This window comes from Kogia breviceps, chromosome 4, assembly GCF_026419965.1.
Source record: "Kogia breviceps isolate mKogBre1 chromosome 4, mKogBre1 haplotype 1, whole genome shotgun sequence".
In the NCBI taxonomy this organism is placed as follows: domain Eukaryota; kingdom Metazoa; phylum Chordata; class Mammalia; order Artiodactyla; family Physeteridae; genus Kogia; species Kogia breviceps.
Genome location: NC_081313.1, coordinates 177,916,288 through 177,938,931, shown reverse-complemented (window position 1 = coordinate 177,938,931; position 22,644 = coordinate 177,916,288). Strand labels below are relative to the sequence as shown.

Below are 22,644 nucleotides of genomic sequence, written 5' to 3'. Positions count from 1 at the left end.
TACTGATACCCACCTGTCAGTCAAGACAAAGAGCAAAAGTTTTACTGCGTGGGCACGGAGAGGGAAAAAGGCTGAGGTCCCTGAGGGAGAGAGCTTAGGATGTGCTCTTCCAGGGCTCCGTTACCATGAGGTCCATACACAACTTTTTTTCAGATTCCAAAGACCAAGATGGAGACCCTAAAAGCAATCGTTCAGTACAGGCTGCCAGTGAAGGAGAACAAATGTAACAACCTGTACTCTGTAAGTGTGAAAGGGGGCACTGAGCAAAGGGGAGGGCACAGCCTTGAAAGGGAAGGAGGGCACTCCCAAAGGAAGTGGGCGGTGAGCAACGGAGAGGGTGAGGCCGAACCAGGGAAGTGGGCGGGGACTCTCAAAGGAAGTGGGTGGTGAGGAAAGGAGAGGGTGGGGCCAAACCAGGGAAGTGGGCGGGAACTCTCAAAGGAAGTGGGTGGTAAGGAAAGGAGAGGGCGGGGCCAAACCAGGGAAGTGGGCGGGAACTCTCAAAGGAAGTGGGTGGTGAGCAGGGAGAGGAAGGGGCCTCACAAGGGAAGGGGGTGAGAGAATTTTTTTCTGGCATGAAGGTTCTGATTTACCAGAAGGTATCTGTTCTGGTTGTTTATTGCTGTGTAACAAATCACCCCCAAAATTGGTGGCATAAGACAACACCCATCATTTTATTATTAGTTTCTTTTCAGACCATTAGGGTAACTGAAAAAATACTGCATCATTGAAAATTAGATGTGTTGGAACTCACAACGTTAAGTTTAAATATTTAATTCGTATTCAAACCAGAACTTATTATAAATTTACTTTCCTGGTTTTCATAGATGCAAAGTCATCAACACTTTTATTGAAACCATTAGCCAGTTTTAATATATACAAATAGGAACATAGGGGTGCACATTTCTGTAGTGGCTCGGACCAACAGCCCTGCTGGAGCCCTTTTTAAAGTTTTGATGTTTCATTCATCATGAATTTGCTCTGCTTTGATAGTGACTTTTAAAATTATTGCAATAAAGGACTATTTATCTTGATTACAAGCTGTTTTTTGATTTCTTTGGCATCCCCTAAAATTTTGCACTCAAGAAGCCCCTGGTCCTCACTCTGGTCCCAACCCTGTAGCTGGTGGGGCTCCTCCAGCACATGTCCCTGTCTCTCTGTGGTGTCTCCATGTGCTGTCTCCAGCATGATGACTTCAGGACCTCTGGACTTTCTGGTGGCTCAGATCTCCAGGGAGAATGTTTTGAGGGAGAGAAATATCCAGGTGGAAGCTGTCCTGCCTTTAACGACCTATTCTTGGAAGTAACACACTGCCCATCAAGGTCAGGCTGCATGAGGGCCCAGACTTCAGCTCTTACTGAGGGAGGGGCGGGGCCCCTGAAGAGTGGGTGACACCGTAAATGTTGTCGCAGTCAATTTTTTGCAAATTCGCTCTGCCTCAGAGTCTTCTAGAGTCAGAAGATGCTGGGGTGCAAGCAACAGAAACCCACTTAAGCCAAAGGAGGGGGTTTGGGTTTTTTTGTGTGTGTGTTTTTTTTGTGTGTGTGTGGTACGCGGGCCTCTCACTGCTGTGGCCTCTCCCGTTGCGGAGCACAGGCTCTGGACGCACAGGCCCAGCGGCCATGGCTCACGGGCCCAGCCGCTCCGCGGCACGTGGGATCTTCCTGGACCGGGGCACGAACCCGTGTTCCCCTGCATCGGCAGGAGGATTCTCAACCACTGCGCCACCAGGGAAGCCCATGGGTTTTGTTTATATATATATATTTTTTTTTTTTTTTTAATTTTTTTTTATTTTTGCAGCATGCGGGCCTCTCACTGCTGTGGCTTCTTCCATTGCGGAGCACAGGCTCTGAACGCGCATGCGCAGCGGCCATGGCTCACGGGCCCAGCCGCTCCGCGTCATGTGGGATCCTCCCGGACCAGGGCACGAACCCGTGTCTCCCGCATCGGCAGGCGGATTCTCAACCACTGCGCCACCAGGGAAGCCCGGGTTTTGTTTTTAAGAATACAATGAGTTAACTCACAGAAGTCAGGGCGGGAGGGCTGTGAGGGACCAGGACGAGCTGCTGTTAAGTTCCCTGAGATCAGGCCATCAAACCCAAATCAGAAGTCCTAAAAATGTCATGGAGTTTATTTGGTTTGCCCTCCATGCAAGCGGGAGGAAAGATGTCAATGATCCTTTCTGGCCAAAACACTCACCAGCTCGCGCACCTTTCAGAAAACATTTAAATATTAAGACCAGGACAATGACTTAATTAAGTAAGACAGCTGATCAGAATTACAGACCTTTCAGAGGTTAAAAATGACCAACACAGAAACAATATCTTACGCCTGGATAAGTTAAATAAACTCATTTGCTAGAAATAGTATTCACAGCAGCGTTTCTCAGCCTTGTTGGACATTTGGGGTGGATAATTCTTCATCGTGGGGGGCCGTCCTGTGCATTGTAAGATGTTGAGCGACATCCCTGGCCTCCATCTACTAGATGCCAATAGCACCCGCCCACTTGAAACAGTCAAAAATATCCTCAGACTCTGCCTAAGTCCCCTAGGGGGCAAAATCACCCCTGGTTGAGGAGAATGATTTATAGGGAAGAGTTCTGTGACATAGATTAGTATCTACTTCTCTGCAAGAGTGAGTAGAACCTACCGTTTTGAGATGCAGTTTAGGAATACATTCATTAGAACTGAGAGAAAAAGAAAGCGCCTGGGAAATTAAAAGGTGAAATTCGGAGGCAGGGGGATGGCAGAAGAAGACAATTAACTGGGTAGGTTACGACGCCTGGGATTGGACTCAGGACCAATTCCAGATTGCCAAGAGAGAGGACTGGATTGGGCAGGACTGGGTCTGGTGTCTACCTAATCCAGTCATTTGCGTCCATGGGAGAATGAGGTCTTCACCAGCGACTAGGGGAGCATCCTTTGTGGGGGAGGGCTTGAGGCATCTCTCAGAGAAAGGACAGCGTCCTGCAAAAGGCTTTTGTGTGCTGCTCCTCTCACCACCACCCTACCCTGTTAAGAGATGGTCTGGGTATAGGTTCTTCCCTTTCAGATGGGGCCAGCACTGCCCTGGCAGGCTACAGGCAATACTGGCCATTTCTGGAGGACCTGGAGTGCCCTCTGTCTTGCAGACAGGACATTACCCTCATCCAGAGCCTCCCTAGGGGCTCAGAGGTAGAATTTTTGCAGGTCCCACGTGAAATTTGGTCCACCCAGCCCAACAGTTCCTTCTGGGGCACCAAATTCTAAGCTAATTAAGAGCACAGGCTCTGGAGTCAGACAGTCTTGGGTTAGAATGATAGCTCCTCTGTCTACCTGCTGTGTGACCCTGGGCCTCTGAGCCTCAGCTCCTTCATCTGCCACAGGGAGATGATGTGTCTCTTACCAGTAAGGATGTCTTTGGCGGCGAGTGACAAAAGCCTAACACCAAATGGCTTAAGCTTAAAAGACCATTTACTGGCTCATATCCACAACCTAGGGTGTGGATTTCAGGCATGGCTGGAACCAGGGGCTCAAACGACGTGACCGAGCCTCCATTTTGCTCTCTCCATAGCTTGGCTCCATGCCAGCCTTGATTCCCCCCTAGTCCTGAGATGGTCCAGCAGCTCCTATGGCTACATCTTATTCACGTTCTGATGACTCATTCGTATCCCAGCACTTCCAGCAAAAGCCCTGACCTTCGCTGTGATTGGACCACCTGAGGTCACGTGCCCAGACCCAGCCTAACCACTGTGGCCCGGGCCGATGGGACCTTCTAGCCTAAACCAATCACAGTGGCCCTCAGCCACAGCAACCTGGTAAACTAATAAGTCTGAGGTGCTGAGTGGCCTCTGGGAAGGCAGAGCACAGATATTATTGAACTCTGCTTTTCTGAGCATTTTACACATATTAACCCATTTACTGCTTAAAACAACCCGAGGAGCTGGGTCTTGATGTCATTCCCATTGTACCTCTGAGGAAACCGAGGCACCGGCGCTTGAGTAGCCTCCCTGGGAAGTGCAGGAGAAGCAGCAAACACCTTAGGGCTTTTGTAAGAGGTGCCTTTCCTCCTGCTGGGAATCCCGCTTCGAGAGAAGCTGGTGGGGCAGGATCCGGCTGGGGAAGGGAACTCCCAGGTGCTGAGGACACCACTCACACACCCTGAGTCCCTATAGCCTCCACTTCTTGTTTGCTTATTGGAGTAGAGTTGCTTTACAATGCTGTGTTAGTTTCTGCTGTACAGCGAAGTGAATCAGCTATGGGTATACATAGATCCCCCCCTTCCCTGCATTTCCTTCCCGTTCAGGTCACCGCGGAGCACTGAGTAGAGTTACCTGTGCTCTACAGTAGGTTCTCATTAGTTATCTATCTTATACCTAGTAGTGTGTATCTGTCAATTCCAATCTCCAAGTTCATCCCACCCTCCCATTTTCCCCCTTGGTGTCCATACGTTTGTTCTCTACACTGTCTCTATCTTGGCTTTGCAAATAGGTTCATCTGCACCATTTTTCAAGATTTCACATATGTGTGTTAATACATACATGATATTTGTTTCTCTCTTTCTGACATACTTCACTCTGTATGACAGTCTCTAGGGCCATCCACAGCTCTACAAATGACCCAATTTTGTTCCTTTTTATGGCTGAGTAATATTCCACTGTATATATGTACCACATCTTCTTTATCTATTCCTCTGTTGGTGGACATTTAGGTTGCTTCCATGCCCTGGCTCTTGTAAATAGTGCTGCAGTGAACACTGGTGTGTGTCTTTTTGAATTATGGTTTTCTCAGGGTATATGCCCAGTAGTGGGACTGCTGGATCATATGGTAGTTCTATTTTTGGCTTTTTAAAGAACCTCCATACTATTCTGCATAGTGGCTGTATCGATTTACATTCCCACCAACAGTGCAAGAGGGTTCCCTTTGCTCCACACCCTCTCCAGCATTTATTGTTTGTAGACTTTTTGATGATGGCCATTCTGAGCGGTGTGAGGTGATACCTCATTGTAGTTTTGATTTGCATTTCTCCAATAATTAGTGATGTTGAGCATCTTTTCAGGTGCCTCTTGGCCATCTATTGTGTCTTCTTTGGAGAAATGTCTATTTAGGTCTTCGCTTGTCTTTTCTTTCTGCAGTGGGATGATTTCATGGAGCTTGGCAATAGCATCCCCGAGTCCCAGCTGGACCAGATCATAAAGAGCCAGAAGGCCAATCAGTGTGCTGTGATCATCTACACTTCTGGGACCGTAGGCTATCCCAAGGGGGTGATGCTTAGCCATGACAATGTAAGTGCTGTCTCTGCTAACAGGGACGAAATCCGCAGCATCCAGGGTCCCGTCACTCCGGGGCTGTGGCCTTCAGGCTAGTTTTGTTCTTGACCCACAGGGGCACGGTGGCGTTTAGGGGCCCTGCACATGGGGGAACCTTGATCTGTGGGTCATAGAGAGTCATGCAAATGCTTCCAAGGTTGGGGGCAGCATAGTGCAGGGGCTGAGATCAGGGACTCTGGAGCAGACCTGGCTCTGTGATCTTGGGCAGGGCACCTGACATCTCCAAGCCTCAGCTTCCTCATCTGTAAAATGGGTGCAATGGAACAGTCCCTGCCTCATGGGTTGTTTGAGCTCAGAACCTCGTTTGATAAAATAAATACATGAAAGGGCAGTATACACACTGTGCTTCAGGGGTAAAGCAGAAGCTGTTTTAGTTACTTGAGGAAGGCCGTGTGCTTGGGGAAAACTTAGGCATGTCTGGGTGGAGTCCAAATCTGATGGTTATTTAGGTCGCTACTGGGAAAGAATAAGGAGAATACATGCTAAAAGATCCTGTTTATGGGGGACATCCCTGGCAGGCCACTGGTTAGGACTCCGTGCTTCCACTGCTGAGGGCCTGGGTTCAATCCCTGGTCGGAGAACTAATGTCCTGCAAGCCGTGTGGTGCAAGCCCTAGAAAACACAAACTTATCTACAGGGACCAAAAGCAGATCAGTGGCTGCCCGGGGAGGGCAAGAGGGAGGCATTACAAAGGCGATGGAAATGTCCACCATCTCAACGGTGGTGACGGCTGGCTTCACGGGTGCAGACATAGTCCGTATGTGTCAAGTTGTACACTTCAAATGCGGTTCCCTGTATGTCAATTACACCTCGATAAAGTTGTTTGTTTTTTTTTTTCATAAATTTATTTATTTATTTTTGACTGTGTTGGGTCTTTGTTGCTGCACGCAGGCTTTCTTTACCTGCATCGAGCAGGGGCTACTCTTCATTGTGGTGCATAGGCTTCTCACTGCGGTGGCTTCTCTTGTTGCGTAGCAAGGGCTCTAGGCACGCGGGCTTCAGTAGTTGTGGCACACGGGCTCGGTAGCTGTGGCTCTCGGGCTCTAGAGTGTAGGCTCAGTAGTTGTGGCGCACTGGCTTAGTTGCTCTGCGGCATGTGGGATCTTCCCGGACCGGGACTTGAACCCGTGTCCCCTGCATTGGCAGGTGGCTTCTTAACCACTACGCCACCAGGGAAGCCCCGGTGTTTTTTTAAAGAACAAGAAAGACAGGGCTTCCCTGGTGGCATAGTGGTTGGGAGTCCACCTGCCGATGCAGGGGAACACGGGTTCGTGCCCCGGTCCGGGAAGATCCCACATGCCGCGGAGCGGCCGGGCCCGTGAGCCGTGGCCGCTAAGCCTGCACGTCCGGAGCCTGTGCTCCGCAACGGGAGAGGCCACAACGGTGAGGGGCCCGTGTACCGCAAAAAAAAAAAAAGAAAGACAGTGACGGTTCATTTCTGTTGCACACTTACTATGGGGCCAGGGGCCGTCCCGAGAGTTTTACACTTTGTAAATCCTCACAGCAATTCTATGATTGTATCCGTTCTTTCAGGTGGACGCTGTTTCTCCAGATGAGAAAACTGAAGCCCAGAGAGATGAAGCTGCTGGGCCCAGGTCACACAGCAAGCAGCATGGCAGGGCCAGCAACTGAAACCCAGGCAGGCAGGCGCCACAATCCACATTTTCAACTGCACTGTAGGTCTAAGGGGCTAAGGTGTAAAAACGTCCAAAGATGCGACCATGAGAAATATGTGAAGGCTGGCTGAAGAACAGTGCACGGAGCAGAACGCAGCTTTGTTAAAGACTGAGAAAGGGCAGTGAGTGATGTACACGTGTGTAAGTTTTAAAAGCAGGAAAGTGTCTGGCAGGACATGCACACAACACGCTCCGCTCTGTGAGTCAGAAAGACTGCTAGTTTTAAAATGAAGCGTTTCTACCTTATTAAGGGCTTTCCCCACCAGCCCAGCTTAAGAGCTGGCAGCACACACTGGCCTTTGTACTGGCTGTTCCCTCTACGTGGAATACTCTTTCCCAGAGACCCACATGACTTGCTCCTTCACCTCCTCCGGGTCCCTGCTCAAATGTTACCGCCTCTGTGAAGCCCTCCCTGATTTGCACATTTAAAATAGCAAAGAAAAACAAACCATCCCATTAGCCCCCAAGCCCCACTTGGCTACTGGTTGTTTCTTACACTGCCATATTATACAGTCACGCATTTATCATGAACAACAGCTCCTCGAGGGCAGGGGCTATCTGTCTGGTTCACTGCTGTGTCTCCAGTGCTTCGTGTACAGGAGGATTCATCCATTTTGGTGGACTGAATGAATGGAGTCTGATGAGGCCCCCACCCAACCCTGGCCAGCGTCCACACTCCCAGTGGCTTCTTGTCTAGTGAGATCATGCCCTCGCAGAGGGCAGACAACAGCTGAGCCCCCGGAGCAAGTCTGCCTGGATCTGCATCCTGGCTCCCCCACTTGCTAACTATGTGACCTGAAAAGATTTCCTTAACTTCTCTCGGCTTCGGTCGGCCCATCTGTAAAATGGAGACAAGAATGGTTGCCACCTCTCAGAGATTATTTCCTATACTGTGTCAGTCAGCTACTGCCGTATAACAAACTGCTCTAGAACTTAGCAACTTGAAACACCAAGAGTGTGTTATTTCTGGGTCTGGAATTTGGGAAGGGCTTGGCAAAGTGTCTTTTCTGCACTACAGAGTGTCAGCCGGGGTCACTCAGCTGTATTCAGCTGGTGCCCAGGCTGGGCTGGCACTCACGTGGTGTTCCATGGGGCTTGGGTTTCCTCGCAGCATGGAGGCATCAAGGCTGTCGAACTTCTCAACGTGGCGCTGGCTCCCCCGAGGGCAAGCGTGCCTTGATACAAAGGCAGAAGCTGCAGTCCAATAGGACTCAATGTCAGAAGTCTACCCGGTGCTCCACTCTGTGGGTCAAAACCAGTCACTAGACCAGCCCTGTGAAGGGAAAGGAAAACAGACTCCAGCTCTGGATGGAAGGGGTGGCAGAGAATTTGCAGTTGTCTTTAACCTACCACACAGACATAAAATGCTCAGAGCAAAGCCTGGCACATTGGGATTAAAAAATAATCCCTGTCGGCTATTATTTTTAAAATCATAATCATCCTTACAGTAGGAAGTTAAAGCTAGTCCCATGTTCTCAACATATGTCAACAGCTCAAAGTTTCTCCCATTTACAGGGTACTATGCCATGCTGAGATAAACACACTAACCCCTAACAGAAACCCCACAAGGTCAGATGTGTCATTAACCCCTTTCAGATATTGGGAAACTGAGGCTCAGAGAGGGGAAATGACTTGCATAAGGTCAGAGAGCATAGAAAGGTCGGAGCCAGGATCTGAACCCAGGAGTGTCTAAACCACTGTAAATCACGGTCTACACACACCTAGCCCCTTTTCTCAACAAATGGGCACTGGGTTCCTTGGGTCACTGTGGGTGACAGCGCTTATGGGTACAGACGGAAAATCCCTCCATCCTGAGGCCCAGAGAAAGAAGAGGGACAAATCCTGAGGGCTTACTACAGGGCAAGTGCTTTGCATATTTCATTACAATTAAATGTAACTTCTCTTTCCTCATTCATTCATTCATTCAACAAAAATTTACTGGGCACCTACTATGTGCCGGGAAAACAGCTCTGAGCAAAACAGACCCAATGGTGGCCCTCGGGAAGACAGCCAGGCAATGAACAAATAAAACCACTCAGATTGTGGCAAGTAGTACGTAGCGGATTAGAAAGATGCTGGAAACCTCAGTTCGGGTGATGTGAGACTGCTTCCATAAGGAAGTGACATTTAACCCGAATATCACATCTTGAGGAGTCAGTTGTGGAGACAGCTAGAGGATGCCCATCCCAGGCAGCAGGAACAGCCCGTGCAAAGGCCCTGAGGTGGGACCTTGCCTGACGTGTTGGAGGAACAGTGCAGAGGCTGCATTAACGAGACGACTGTTTGCCAGAGACCTATGACACCAGTAAAAAAAATACAGACTGCAAAATCATAGGTATGCTAAAACTTTCCATCAAGGTATGCACCGGAGAAAGAAAAACATTAACATACTAATTGTTGGGGGTATTAATGCCACGGGATTATGGGTGGCCTTTTCGGTTGTCGGACAAGTCAACGTTGGTTTTATAGTTTTATGTTGGGCACGAGGAACCTCTGTGCCCCTTTTGCAGATGAGCAAATACAGGTTGCAAAGGATTTTTGAGCAAATAGCCCAGGGTCACACAGTTAGTAAATGGTGTAGTCAGGATTTGATTCTGGGACACTTACTGAATCCTTCAGATTTCTGACTATCCCCGACAGACATTCTGACTCTAGGGTCTGTGGCTGGATCCTAGGGCGTCTGGTAATCCCCCAAAGCTCCCCGTCGAATTTTGCTGCTCCTTCCACCCTCAGGCAAGTCAGTGAACCTCTCTGTGCTCTGGTTCCCCATCTGTAGGATGGGAGGATCGCAGTTCTCAACCCCAGTGTGTTAAGATGAGGGCTGAGTGAGTCCGTGTTTGTCAAGTACAAGAGCAGGCGCTTCGTGTTTGTTAAATAATTGTATTTAAATGGCCCCCCGGGCAAGGATGAGGCGCGCTGAATCGTACTGGACTGTAAGCTGCTCGACTTGTGTTCTAGATCACGTGGACGGCGGGGTCGGTGGCGAGGGACTTCCGTCTGGCTCATGCTCCTGAGAAGCAGGAGATGGTGGTCAGCTACCTTCCTCTCAGCCACATCGCAGCTCAGATGATGGATATCTGGATACCCATGAAGGCTGGGGCTCTCATCGACTTGGCTCAACCAGATGCACTCAGGGTATTCAGGCTAAGGGCAGCCCAGAGGAGTGGGTGGTTCCTTCAAGTCCCAGATCTGGGGGTTCCTTCTCCATCCTCATCTAACGCTCCCAGTCAGCAGCATTTTGAAACAGTCAGCCACTCTCTTTTAGTTTTTATCTTTATCCAAGTCATGGTATCCATGGTTGTGCAGACTGTATACTGAACAACCCAAGACTAAGACGCGAATGGTATTGAAAGCAGAACGTGTGTGCATGGGTGTAGTTTTTTTTTTTTTTTTTTGAGTCAGTATTCCCAACTCCAAAATACTCCCCAAACCAAACGTTTTTGGCAGGAAAACCTGACCTGAACTGATGTGAAGCTATTTGGAGTCTTCATTTTTATCCCACTTGTTGGGAATATGTGTATCTGCAGAAATATTAACGTGAAGGATTTCAGCTGGCTTGCCAAGACACCACCGTGGGATTCATATAACAAATGAGATAAGCACCATATTACCTTTCTGAAGGCCAGAGAATTCTACATTCCAGCACACATCTGGCCCCAAGGGTTTGAGATAAGGGATTCTGGACCTCTTTTGAAAAACAGCAGCGTCCTAACCACCCTCCAGAGGCAAACTCTCCAGAAACTTCAAGAGATTTCTTCTGGCATTTACCTCCAGCTTTTAAAAAAATATGTAACAATTTTCTTGATTCCTGCACTTTTAAATATTATCTATTACTGTTCTATTGCAGTAGGCAAGGATTTAATCCTCTTACACACCCATCTTCACTTGCTTCCCCTTTTTCCATCCTCTCAATGAGAAGATTTCTTAGTTAACGGAGCCACGCAGTTTACTACATGATTACAATTCCTGTCTGGTACAACCTTTTGTTTTCCCCAGAGTTAAGAGTTGCCTTTCTTTTCCGATTTGGTGGAAGTTTTCTGTATACCTGTCCAGTTGCTCCATCTCAACTGTCACATGCTTATCAGGATTCTCCAAATGTTCTAATACCTACTGCATTATTTTCTCCTCCATCCTTCAGCCCTGAGTAGGACTGGCTGTTCTTTTAAGCTGTCCGAGATCGGGCCCCCTATAAGCAGAACCTGAGATGGGATGGAGATTTCTATAATCAATTGAGTAGGATCTCTCAGGTGAAAACTGTAAGGGAGTGAGGGGAACAAGGTATGGCAAGGGGAGAAGAGAGGATGTTTAAGTTCAGCTGGCATGTAAGTCGGAACTGCCCTTACGCAAACCAATCCCACGGGAACCTCTGAAGCATGAATGACACCACAGTTGTACTGCTTTGAGGCAAGGGCTCTGGGCTTTTGTATCCCCGTCTCAGAGAGCCACTGGCTATAGGCTTATGCACTCGTGTGGGTGCATAACTTCCCAGCCATTTCTGAATAAGGGCAGTTCTCTGAAGAAGAGGGCAAGCTGTGGACCATTAGAGGCCTGAAGAGGACATCAACAGTAGCTTCTACAAGCTGTCACGCAGGGATATCCCTTCCTCCCACCCCTGTGCTGAATCCTCTGTTTTCTGAGGTCCTTGTATTCTTTCTGGGGGGTTACCTCTTCATTTAGCTGGAGTTCATCTTCGGTAGGTTTTTCATGTTAAGTAAGTGAAAGAATTCTTGTATGTCCTGACCTGGTGGACTTAACAGAGCCAGAAAAGAACTCTGCGCTTTCCTCAGCTACATTCTCTGTATTTGCTTCCTATGATTGCTGGAACAAATGACCACAAAACTTAGTGGCTTAGAACAACATAAACTTATTATACCACAGTTCTGGAGGTCAGAAGTCTAAAATGGGTCTCAATGGGATAAAACCAAGACATGAGCAGGACTGTGTTCTTTCTGGAAGCTCCTGGGGAGAACTGGTTTCCTTGCCTTTTTTAGCTTCTAGAGGCTGCCTATGGGCTTCCCTGGTGGCGCAGTGGTTGAGAGTCCGCCCGCAGATGCAGGGGACACGGGTTCGTGCCCTGGTCTGGGAAGATCCCACATGCCGCGGAGCGGCTGGGCCCGTGAGCCATGGCCGCTGAGCCTGCGCGTCCGGAGCCTGTGCTCCGCAACGGGAGAGGCCACAACAGTGAGAGGCCCGCGTACCGCAAAAAAAAAAAAAAAAAAAAAAATAGAGGCTGCCTATGTTCCTTGGCTTGTGGCCTCTCCCTCCATTTTCAAAGCCAGGAGCACAAAGCATCTTCAGATCTCCCTCTCTCTCTCTTACTCACACACACACCCCTACCTCTGCTCCCTCTGGCACACCTCTCTGATCCTCCTGCCTCCCTCTTATAAGGACCCCTGTGATGACACTGGACCCACCTGGATAATCCAGGATAATCTCCCCTAAGCTAAGTCTTCAGGCCTTTGTAATTCCTTCCAGAGGGCTCATTCTCCTGTTCTTCACGTGGCTGGCTGGCTCCTTCATGTCATTTAGTTCCCTGCTTAAATATCTCCTTGACCCCTTTCCATCACTCTCACATCCCCCATGCTCAGTGTCTGAGACACATTAGACACTCAGTAAGTGAATACTTTTTATTTTCCGGCTGAAAACATAATGTATACACACTTGCCTACAGGGCCTGAGAAGTTCCCAGTCTCCAATATCCTTATCAACCCCTAATACTGTGAAGAAATTGTAAATTGTCAACCAGGTAACAAAGCTGTCTTAACACTTTTTTATTTTTTACTTTTTGGCTGCACCACGTGGCACGTGGGATCTTAGTTCCCCCACCAGGGATCGAACACATGCCCCCTGCACTGGAAGCACAGAGTCTTAACCACTGGACCCTGGCTTAACATCATAAGCAACTGCCAGACTGTCTTCAAAGTGGCTGTGTCATTTTACATTCCCAAGCAGAAGTGTACGAGAGGTCCAGTTTCTCCTCATCAACGCTTGTTTTTTCTTCTTCTTCTTCTTCTTCTTATTGCCATCCTAGTAGATGCAAAGTGGTATCTCCCATATTAATTTGCATTTCTCGAATGATTAATGGTGCTGAGCAACTTTTCCTGTGCTTATTGGCCGTTTGTATATCTTCTTTGGAAAAATGTCTGATCAAATTTTTAACCATTTAAAAATCTGGTTGTACATCTTCTTATTGTTGAATGTTAAGGGTTCTTTATACAAATCCTTTATCAAATATATGATCTGCAAACACTTTCTCCCAGTTCCATGGCTTGTCTTCTCATTTTCTTACTAGTGTCTTTTGAAAGGCGTTGTTTACCTCTAATGAGTGTTAACTCTCCAATTTATGGATTTTTTTTTCCCTCCCATGCTTCTGGTGTCATTTGTAAGAAATCACTGCCTACTCCAAGGTCACAGAGGTTTTCTTCTGTGTTCTTCTGGAGGGCTTTTAGATTTAGCTCTTACTTTTAGGTCTGTGATCCATTTTGAGGTAATTTTTTTTTTTTTGGTTTTGTTTTTGTTTTGCGGTACGCGGGCCTCTCACTGCTGTGGCCTCTCCCGTCGCAGAGTACAGGCTCCGGATGCGCAGGCTCAGTGGCCATAGCTCACGGGCCCAGCCGCTCTGCGGCACATGGGATCTTCCCGGACCGGGACACGAACCCGCGTCCCCTGCATCGGCAGGTGGACTCTCAACCACTACGCCACCAGGGAAGCCCCATTTTGAGGTAATTTTTGTGTTTTGCAAGAAGGCTCTAAGTTAGCTAAGCTCTTGTTTGTTTGTTTGTATACAGATATCCTTGCCTGTATTAAATTGCTTTGGCACTTCTTTTGACTGTCAATTGATCATAAACGTGAAGATTCATCTCCAGATTTTCAGTTTTGTTCCACTGAACTTTATGTCTATCCTTACACCAAAACTACACACTTTATTTTTCTGGCTTTATGGTAGTATGACCACCTTGTCCCTGTTTACCTGGGACTTTCCCGGTTTCATAAGTGAAAATTCTACATTCCAGGAACGCCTCCAGTTCTGGGCAAATCAGGACTGTTGATGACCCTACTTTATAGCAAGTTTCAAAATCAGGTAATAAGTCCTCTGATTTTGTTCTTCTTTTTCAAAACTGCTTTGGTTATTCCAGATCCTCTGCATTTCCATATAAATCTTAAGATCAGCTTGTCAGTTTGTATGCAATAGCTTGCTTGTTTTTGATAGGGATTACATGGAACCTATAGATCAGTTTGGGGGAGAATCTTGCACAATACTCCACTGCATTCTTGGGCCAGTTTCTTTAACCAATCCCCCATCACTGGCCATGAAGTCTGTTTCCATCCTGTTAGAAAATGATGCACAAAGAATATCTCACACGTGCTTCTCTGTGTACCTGATCTTTCATTCAGCTGAATTCTGTCACCCACAGAAGTGAAGTTGCCAGGCTGCATTTAAAATGTTATTAGTACTCTCACGCTGCCTTCCAAAAATATTTTACCAGTCTGCGCTCTCTACCAAATCCCCAGAGAGAGCATGATAATCTGATTGGCCACTGGCCAGCCAATGGATTGGCTCCCTTGGGTCAGAAGCTCACCCTGGTCCAATAAGCCAAGAGAAGGTTCTCCTGGGCTGAGCTGAGTGGCTGAGGAGAGATGGACATCTGGGTTGCAGGTGGGGCTAACCCAGCTCTTCGCCCTGCAGGGCACTTTGGTCAACACTCTGCAGGAGGGAAAGCCTACCGCCTTCCTGGGGGTGCCCCGAATTTGAGGAAAGATGCATGAGAAGATAAAGGAAACTGCTGGCAAATCTTCAAGCCTGAGGAGAAAGGTGTTTTCATGGGCAAGAAATATCGGCCTCAAGGTCAACTCAAAAAGGATGCGAGGGTAAGTGGCGGGCCCAGCGGGGCCAGGCGTGGAGGGCAGTGGGTGAGGGGGCTCAGCCTTCTCCAGCTGGGTTCCCATCAGCCCCCTTGTGGCTCCATGGCTCTAGAGCTCTCCTTGGCATTCATGTTCATAGGGGACACGACACTCCCATGAGCTACCGCATGGCAAAGGCCCTCGTGTTCACCAAAATCAAGAATTCCCCTGGCCTGGATCGCTGCCGCGTTTTTGTCAGCGGGGCCGCACCCCTCAACCAAGAGACTGCTGAGTTCTTTCTAAGTCTGGACATACCTACAGGTGAGGCGTACGGTATGAGTGAAAGCTCAGGACCCCATTCCACGTCCAGCCCAGAGAACTAACTACAGGATTCTAAGGTACTGGCCTCCTGGGCAGACTCCCGGTCCTCCAGCCACACAGGGTCACAGGGATGAAGATGGGAGGGTCGACAGGCCTCTGGGCTAAGATGAATCCTGACTTGGTGTCTCCAGAAATGACCCCTGTTCTCCAGCCTCCGAGCCCCAAATCTTCGTGACCGTGGGAAGCCCCAGTTTGTCCGAGAGCCCCTGGACAAAGGAGGAGGGCTCTCGAACATTCTATGGACTCTTCCTATTTGGCATTTGCGAGCTCTGCCTCCAGACGGCCCACCCCAGGCTCACCCACCCAAGGTTCACCTCCCTAGACCTCGGGACAGTTCACCTCCACGGTGCTTTATCTCAGACACGTCCCCGGGCCCCTCCTGGCTTTCTCCCAAGCTCAGCTCACCTCGGGCTGCAGGATGGAGCCCAGCGACACTGACACAGTTAAGAACACCCAAGCCAAGCTCCACGTGGAGTCTGAGGACCGTGTTCCTTCACAGGGCCCCCTGGCTGCGCCCCTCCCTGACCCCTGCCCTGCTGCCATATTGCAAGGCTGGCTCTCCTCTCATGCTCGGCCAAGTTCTGGCTGCCTCTGGACTTAGCAAAAACGGAATTCAGTCTTCCCAGTCGGGCAAAACCACCTCCTGCCTCTTACTTTACCTTGCACATCAGTACCTCCCCTTCTCCAGTCCATAATCCCACCTGGGTCTGTTTGCTGCAGAACCCAAACGCCCACCGGAGTGTTCTTCCAAAACCAAAGAGTGGTCCTTCCTTAAAGAGTGTTTTTCGTCGTGCAGAATTTTTTTTATCTTTACCTGGTTGAACTCAGGAAACTTGTATAGCTTCTGAGTTTTTCCATATTCCTAGGAAAGCTTTTTTTTTAAAAAAGATTTAATCTTAATTCTTAAGTTTTGGTGTTCAGAAAGGACCTCTTATAGATCCTAGAAATGAGATAGCTTGTTGATAAACATGGAAATCAAGATAGCTTTTTTTTTTTTTTTTTTTTAGCCACGCGGCATGTGGGATCTTAGTTCCCCAACCAGGGATCGAACCCACGTCCCCTGTGGTGGAGTCTTAACCACTCGACCACTGGGGAAGTCTCCCTAGAAAAGCTTTTAATGGAGGTCGTAAGGAGGCTCTTTAAAAATTTTAAGCTTCACAGGCCTGCCTTCTTTTTCCTCTTACTGACTAAGGGAATCCCTACACTTAATCCTAAAACCACTGGCCTTTCTAACTGCCAGTAAAAGAAAGACCTCAGCAAGGTAGTAAGAAAATACTTCCTTTTCTGCATCTTAAAACCACCCTCCCGAGTAGTATCACTAGTGAAAGGAATTTCACGAAAAGCCAGATATCAGCTGGTGCTATTCTGTCTTGAGGAAGTAACTTTAACCTCTAAAGAGACTCTGGTTGGTTGATTTACTTAAAATCAGCTGTCCTGGTCATTGCGTTCAGGTCGACATACCTGTTTTCTAGAGGGGTTTTTGTTGCTTCATTTTTTTTTTTTTTTTTTTGGCCGTGCCATGCGGCTTGTGGGATCTTAGTTCCCTGACCAGGGATCGAACCCAGGCCCTCGGCAGGAAAGCGTGGAGTCCTAACCACTGCACCACAGGGGAATTCCCTGTTGCTGTGTTTAACCTGGGAGCGTTCTGTCCTTCTCCCTTTTATGTGAAGATAAAAACAATCTGGATTCACTCTGCTGTACACCTGAAACTAACAACTATACTCCGAGAAAAAAATTTTTTTAATTCCCCAAAATAATAATAATAAAACAATCTACAGCTCTGCTGGGTTTCCCAGTTCACCAAGCGTTTGGGAAGTTGGCTCGCTTGATTGAACAAGCCCTCCCTCCACTCGGCCAACGCCCCTCATGCCCACCGGGTCCTGGGGAGGGTGCAGCAGCGGCTCGCAGCCCAGGCCAGCTGAGCGGAGTGTCAGGAGCCTGGGCCACAGACCCAGGCCGACCTGGGTGGGTGACCTCATCTCCCCCAGCCTCAGTCTTCCTCCCTCCTGTCCCCTGGCAGTTCCGGCAAAGTCGTGACTGGGTGTAAGAACATGCTGTACCAGCAGACCCAGGACAGCGTTGGGGACATCTGCCTCTGGGGCCGGCACGTCTTCATGGGCTACCTGGAGGGGGAGGACGCGACCGTGGAGGCCATCGATGAGGAGGGCTGGCTCCACTCTGGGGACCTCGGCCGCATGGACAACCAGGGCTTCCTCTCTATCGCGGGCCGCAGCAAAGGTACCGGGGCTGGGCTCTGCGGGGGGCCTCCTGTGAGCAGGCTCCCCTTGAACGTTGACGGCTCCCCGCCCCCGCCTTTCATGGGGCGGGGCTCACACTGATGTACAGCGACACCCCAGTCCGCGTGCCCCGGCTCTGCCCCTGTGCCCAGGACTTTGGCCCTTGGCCGGATGGACCCAGAAAGGCGGCCCATTCTGGGCCCGAAACCTCTGTTCCCTGCCCTGCCATTTGAGGATAACAGTAACTACAGAGTTGCATCGACTCAGTGAGGATTAAATGAAATGGCGCAGAACAGGGATCGGTCAACTTTCCCCATAAAGGGCCCGCTCGCAAATATTCTGGATTTGCAGGACACAGGTTCTCTGTCATAGCTGCTCCGCTCGGCCGCTGTGGCACAAGAGCAGCGGCAGACGACGTGCGGACCCATGGTGAGGGCTCTCTGCCAACACAAACGTCACAGGATTTTCATGTGTCACGGACAGTCTTCTTCTGTGGATTTCCTTCCGACTGTTAAAAAAACGCGAAAGCCACTTTTAGCCCGTGGCCATACAAAAACAGGCGGAAGGTGGGATTTAGCCCCCAGGCTGGAGTTTTCCAGCCTCTGGGGGAGACCATTCGGCATGGAGCCTGACCTAGGCAGTAACTGCACAACGAGAGGGCTGTGCTGGCATTATTTCCATGATCGGCAGCAGGTCTGGGTGAAAAAGGGATGCCGTTGGCTCAAAACCAGGAAAGTCCACAAGGGCCTGCTTCCGGCACGGCTGGATCCAGGTGCCAACGTGACATCGCAAGGAACCTCTTCATCCTTCTGTTACCGGGCTGTCCTCTGTGTTGATGCTGCTCTTCAAGAGGCTTTTCCAACTTGGTGACTAGACGGCCGCCAACAGTCTAGGTTCATCCTAACACCCAAGGGGCGAGGAGTAAGAGTGTATCATTCCCAGCAGTGTCGGCAAGTCTGAGGCCTGATTCTCACTGGATCTTCCTGGGTCACTACCACATCTCAGGATGAATCGCTGTAGCGGATGGAATATGCCCACCGGTCAGACCTGGTCACGTGCTCACCCCGGCAGTCCAACCCCCCCCCCAAAAAAAAAAAACCACATAAAAGATGGAGAGTAGCTCCCTAAAGAAACCCATCACCGGGCAGATGATATCAGAGATGTCCATTATGGGATCAAACTGATTATTAGCAGTGCTGTAACGACATCAGCGAGGGTGACCGTGAGATCGTGGGAGGGGAGGGAAGAGAGGTTGGGTGGGTGGCACAGGAAGCAGCAAGCGTCCCAGGATGAAAGAACAAGTAAAGATTGTGTCTGGGGCAGGAGGAGGGGCTCTTGAAGAATTTCAGAGGCAGCGAGAGAAAGTGACACAACTCTTTTAGAGCTTGCCAAAATTAGGGATGCTACACACACACCCCCAGGGAGGGACGGCGTGGACTGAGGGCCTTTGGGAGTTGCCAGATGATGGGAAAAGGAGGAATCAGAGAGACAGGGTGTGGTCAGAAGCACCTATCTTCCAAGCAAGACATGCTGGAGGGCCTGGAGCAGGGTATGGGGGACCAAGAAACAGGCAAGGAGCTCGTAAGACGCTGTCCAAGTGGAATGTCCCGGACTCGGATGCTTAATGGAAATTTGAAGGTGGGGGACAGAGGGCAGAGTGACCTTGGGTCTGTGGCCTGGAGAAGGACAGAGAGAGAGTCCTGGCCATGGGCGGAGGTCTCCCTCTGCTTCTGGGGTTTTTCTAGGTGAGTGGTCATTGGTGCCAACCTCCGTCCCCTCTGATCCACAAAGGGGCAGGGCTTTTGGACTGTCCTGGTTGAACCCACCCCCAGCCATGCTTTGTTTCAGAAATTATCATCACTGCTGGCGGCGAGAATGTGGCCCCCATTCCCATCGAGAACCTGGTTAAGGAGAAGATTCCCATCATCAGTAACGCCACGTTAGTGGGAGATAAGGCCAAGTTTCTGGGTGTCCTCCTGACGCTGAAGGTAACGTGGGTGTTCTAGGCGAGAGGGATCCGCTTCTTGGTCCTCGGGGCCGGGTGCTAGGCGTCGCGACGGGGGTGTCTCGGGGGGGGGGCAGTGTGAGGTCGACAAGATGACCGGAGAGCCGCTGGACAGACTTGAGCTGGGAGGCCATCAGGTTCTGCCGGGATGCAGGCAGCCAGGCGTCCACCGTGCCCGAGATCTTGGAGCTGCGAGACCCCCCGGTCTACACGGCCATCCAGAAAGGCATAAATGCCGTGAATCGGTGTGCCATCTCCAACGCGCAGAAGATTCAGAAGTGGGTCATCCTGGAGAAGGGCTTTTCCATCGGCGGCGGGGAGCTAGGTGAGTGGCCTGGAGAGCCGGTGGCCTTGAAACTTGGAGGCTGGTCCCTTGCTAGTGTCCAGGGTCACTGTGGGCTCGGAGGAGACGCATCTTTTTTTCTGGGAGTCAGAGTGTCTGTGGGACCAGGTGTGGACCGGGAGGGGGATGCGGCCGCCTCCAGCTAATTGGTGTCCAGCCCCCCGGCCGCGCACGCGCACACACACACACACACACACACAGCCCCTTCTCCCCAGGGCCTTTGCACCTGCTGTTCCCTCTGCCTGGACTGCTCTTCCCCCTCAATTCTTTGCCCGAAAGGCTCCTTCTCATTGTTCAGGTCTCACCCTAAAGGCCACTTCCTGAGAGCAGGCTTCCCTGACCATCCTGGCTAAAGCAGCTTGCCGTCTCCCCTAACACACTGACCCTACAGTCCACCGTCACACCTACTGTACTGCCCTGTCTTCTTGCTTCCCTAATACGTCAGAGTCTGAAACTACCCTACATATTAGTTTAGCTTTGCCTGTCTCCCTGCCGAGAGGGGAGGGGTCGGGGTGGGGGGGGGTCTTGCCTTCCCCTGAGGTCCCCCCTGGGGCTTGCTTTCAGCACTCGCAGCTGGGAGCATGGCAAGCGTGCGGCCTTGAACAACCTGGGTTCAAATCTTGTGCCTGCCACACGGAGTTGTGGCTTGTCCCTCTGAACCCTGGTCTTTTTATTTGCGAGTTGGAAATGTGATCCAGGGTCGTGTGTGTGTGTGTGTGTGTGTGTGTCTAGGACACCTGGAGGGAAGCCCACACCCCCTGGTGACTGGAGCCTACAGGGCATCCTGGGCTGCAGATGAAACAAGACTCAAGTTCGAGCGTTCGCCCCGCCATGCACTTGCTGGGTGACCTTGGATCAACTGGCCCTGAGCCTCACCTATAAAATCGGAGGGTCGGGGGGTGTCCCTCCGTGGTTGGGTGCAGCATCCCTGTCCGGCACAGAGCTCACTGTGCTCTCCACCTGCCAGCTCACGGAATCCTCACCGCGGCCCAAGGACACGGCGGGGGCGAGGAGGGGTCCTCTCATCCCAGCGGATGGCAAAGGGGGTGCGCCTCCAGGAAGTCAAGGGCACAGCCAGCCACCAGCCCGGCCCCAGCCATGAAACCCTGTCTCCTGGTCACGCCCGGGGCACATGGACCCTTATTGCATCCCCACGTCTGAACTGCTTTCTCCTTTCTCGGCAGGTCCAAAGACAAAGATTAAAAGACATTTCATAATCCAGAAATACAAAAAGCAAATCGACAACTTCTATCAGTGACATCATTGGCAGAGCTGCTCCCGGCTGCCCCGATGGCGAGACCGGCTTCTCTGGGCTGTGCCACCCATGAGTCCAACACAGCTGGTCTCCCCCGAGCGGCAGGTAGGTCCCTGAGCGGAACCGCAGAGGCCTCGGGCGCGCATGCCCCCACGCGCAGCTGCCACGGCTTCTAGGTAGTGTCCGCCCTCAACTCACGCTCCACCTGGGCCCCGGCAGGGCATGCAAACTCCCTCCTGCTTGGCCGCCAACTCTGTTAGCTGTTCTTCCTGCTTTTTCCACTTGTCTCATAGAGGGAGCAGGGCAGCCTTCCTATCCAGGACCAGAGCTTTTGGTGAAATGCCCAAATGTTTCATTGTGGCTTATGTGGAGAAGCCCTTTTGTCAAAAACTGCAGGTGGGACTTCCCTGGTGGCGCAGTGGTTAAGAATCCGCCTGCCAGTGCAGGGGACACGGGTTCGAGCCCTGGTCCGGGAAGATCCCACATGCCACGAGGCAACTAAGCCCCAGAGCCACAACTACTGAGCCTGCGCTCTAGAGCCCGTGAGCCACAACTACTGAGCCCGCGTGCCACAACTACTGAAGCCCGCACGCCTAGAGCCCATGCTCCGCAACAAGAGAAGCCACTGCGACGAGAAGCCCGCGCACCTCAACGAAGAGCAGCCCCCGCTCGCCGCAACTAGAAAAAGCCCACACGCAGCAACGAAGACCCAACGCAGCCAAAAATAAATAAATAAATTTATATATTTAAAGAAAAACAACCTGTGGGTGGGAGAAGTTCTACTGGCCGGGAACCCAAGGAATGAGATGTGTCGACCCACCCTGGGGGGTAAAGGACGGAGACTTGAGCTCCTCCCACCTACCCCTCTTCTCCTCCTTTTCCCCCAAGTCTTGTTCATAGGGAGCCCTGGCGACATCAGGAGTCACTGATAGGATTTTGGAAGCCCAGCTAGAGGCACAGTGCAGGCAGAGAGGAGGCTGCAGCTTCGGTTGTCCCAAGGGTCACCTGTAACCCTTTCGTGGTCAAATCATTCTCTTCTGATGCCCGCAGCCTACCCACCTGTATTAGTTTCCTAGAACTACCACAGGACAAAGTTCCACAGACTAGGGTGCTTAAACAATAGGAATTTTCTTTTCTCAAGGTTCTGGAGGCTGGAAGTCTCCAAGGTCAAGGTGTCGGCTGGGTTGGTTCCTTCTCAAGTCCCTCCCCTTTGCTTGTAGACGGCCGTTTTCCCCCTGCGTCTGTGTCCAAGTTTCCCCTTCTTATAAAGAAACTTGTCCTATTGGATTAGGGTCCACCCTAATGATCTCCTTTTGACTTGATGACCTCCGTAAAGACCCCATCTCCAAAGACACTCCCATCCTGAGGTCCTGGGTGTGAGGACTTCAACATACGAATTTGCGGAGGGGAACACAATCGAGCCCATGACACCACCACCGACGTATGCATTTTCTTTCCTCCATTGCTAACCGACTTAAGATCTCCACACCTTCGTTTGTCAAAAGTGCCGCGGGGTGAGCCCAGCAGCTCGACACATCACAATTCATCGTCCCGCGTCTTCTGCAAGATTTCAGATTGCACTTTGCGGTTGGGTGAG

The 22,644-nt window shown here is 50.5% G+C and overlaps 1 protein-coding gene across 1 annotated transcript; it reads left to right on the top strand.

The window, feature by feature from the left end:
- The first annotated feature begins 159 nt into the window (after positions 1–159).
- On the top strand, positions 160–22,389 carry ACSBG2 (acyl-CoA synthetase bubblegum family member 2). The gene is given in 12 exon segments (XM_067033454.1): positions 160–240; positions 5,114–5,263; positions 9,943–10,119; positions 14,672–14,853; positions 14,987–15,200; positions 15,202–15,224; positions 17,228–17,445; positions 19,293–19,432; positions 19,527–19,565; positions 19,567–19,774; positions 20,977–21,152; positions 22,339–22,389. Coding segments are annotated over 11 exon segments (1,497 nt in total). The 5' UTR covers positions 160–168; the 3' UTR covers positions 21,051–21,152; positions 22,339–22,389.
- The last annotated feature ends 255 nt before the right edge of the window (positions 22,390–22,644 follow it).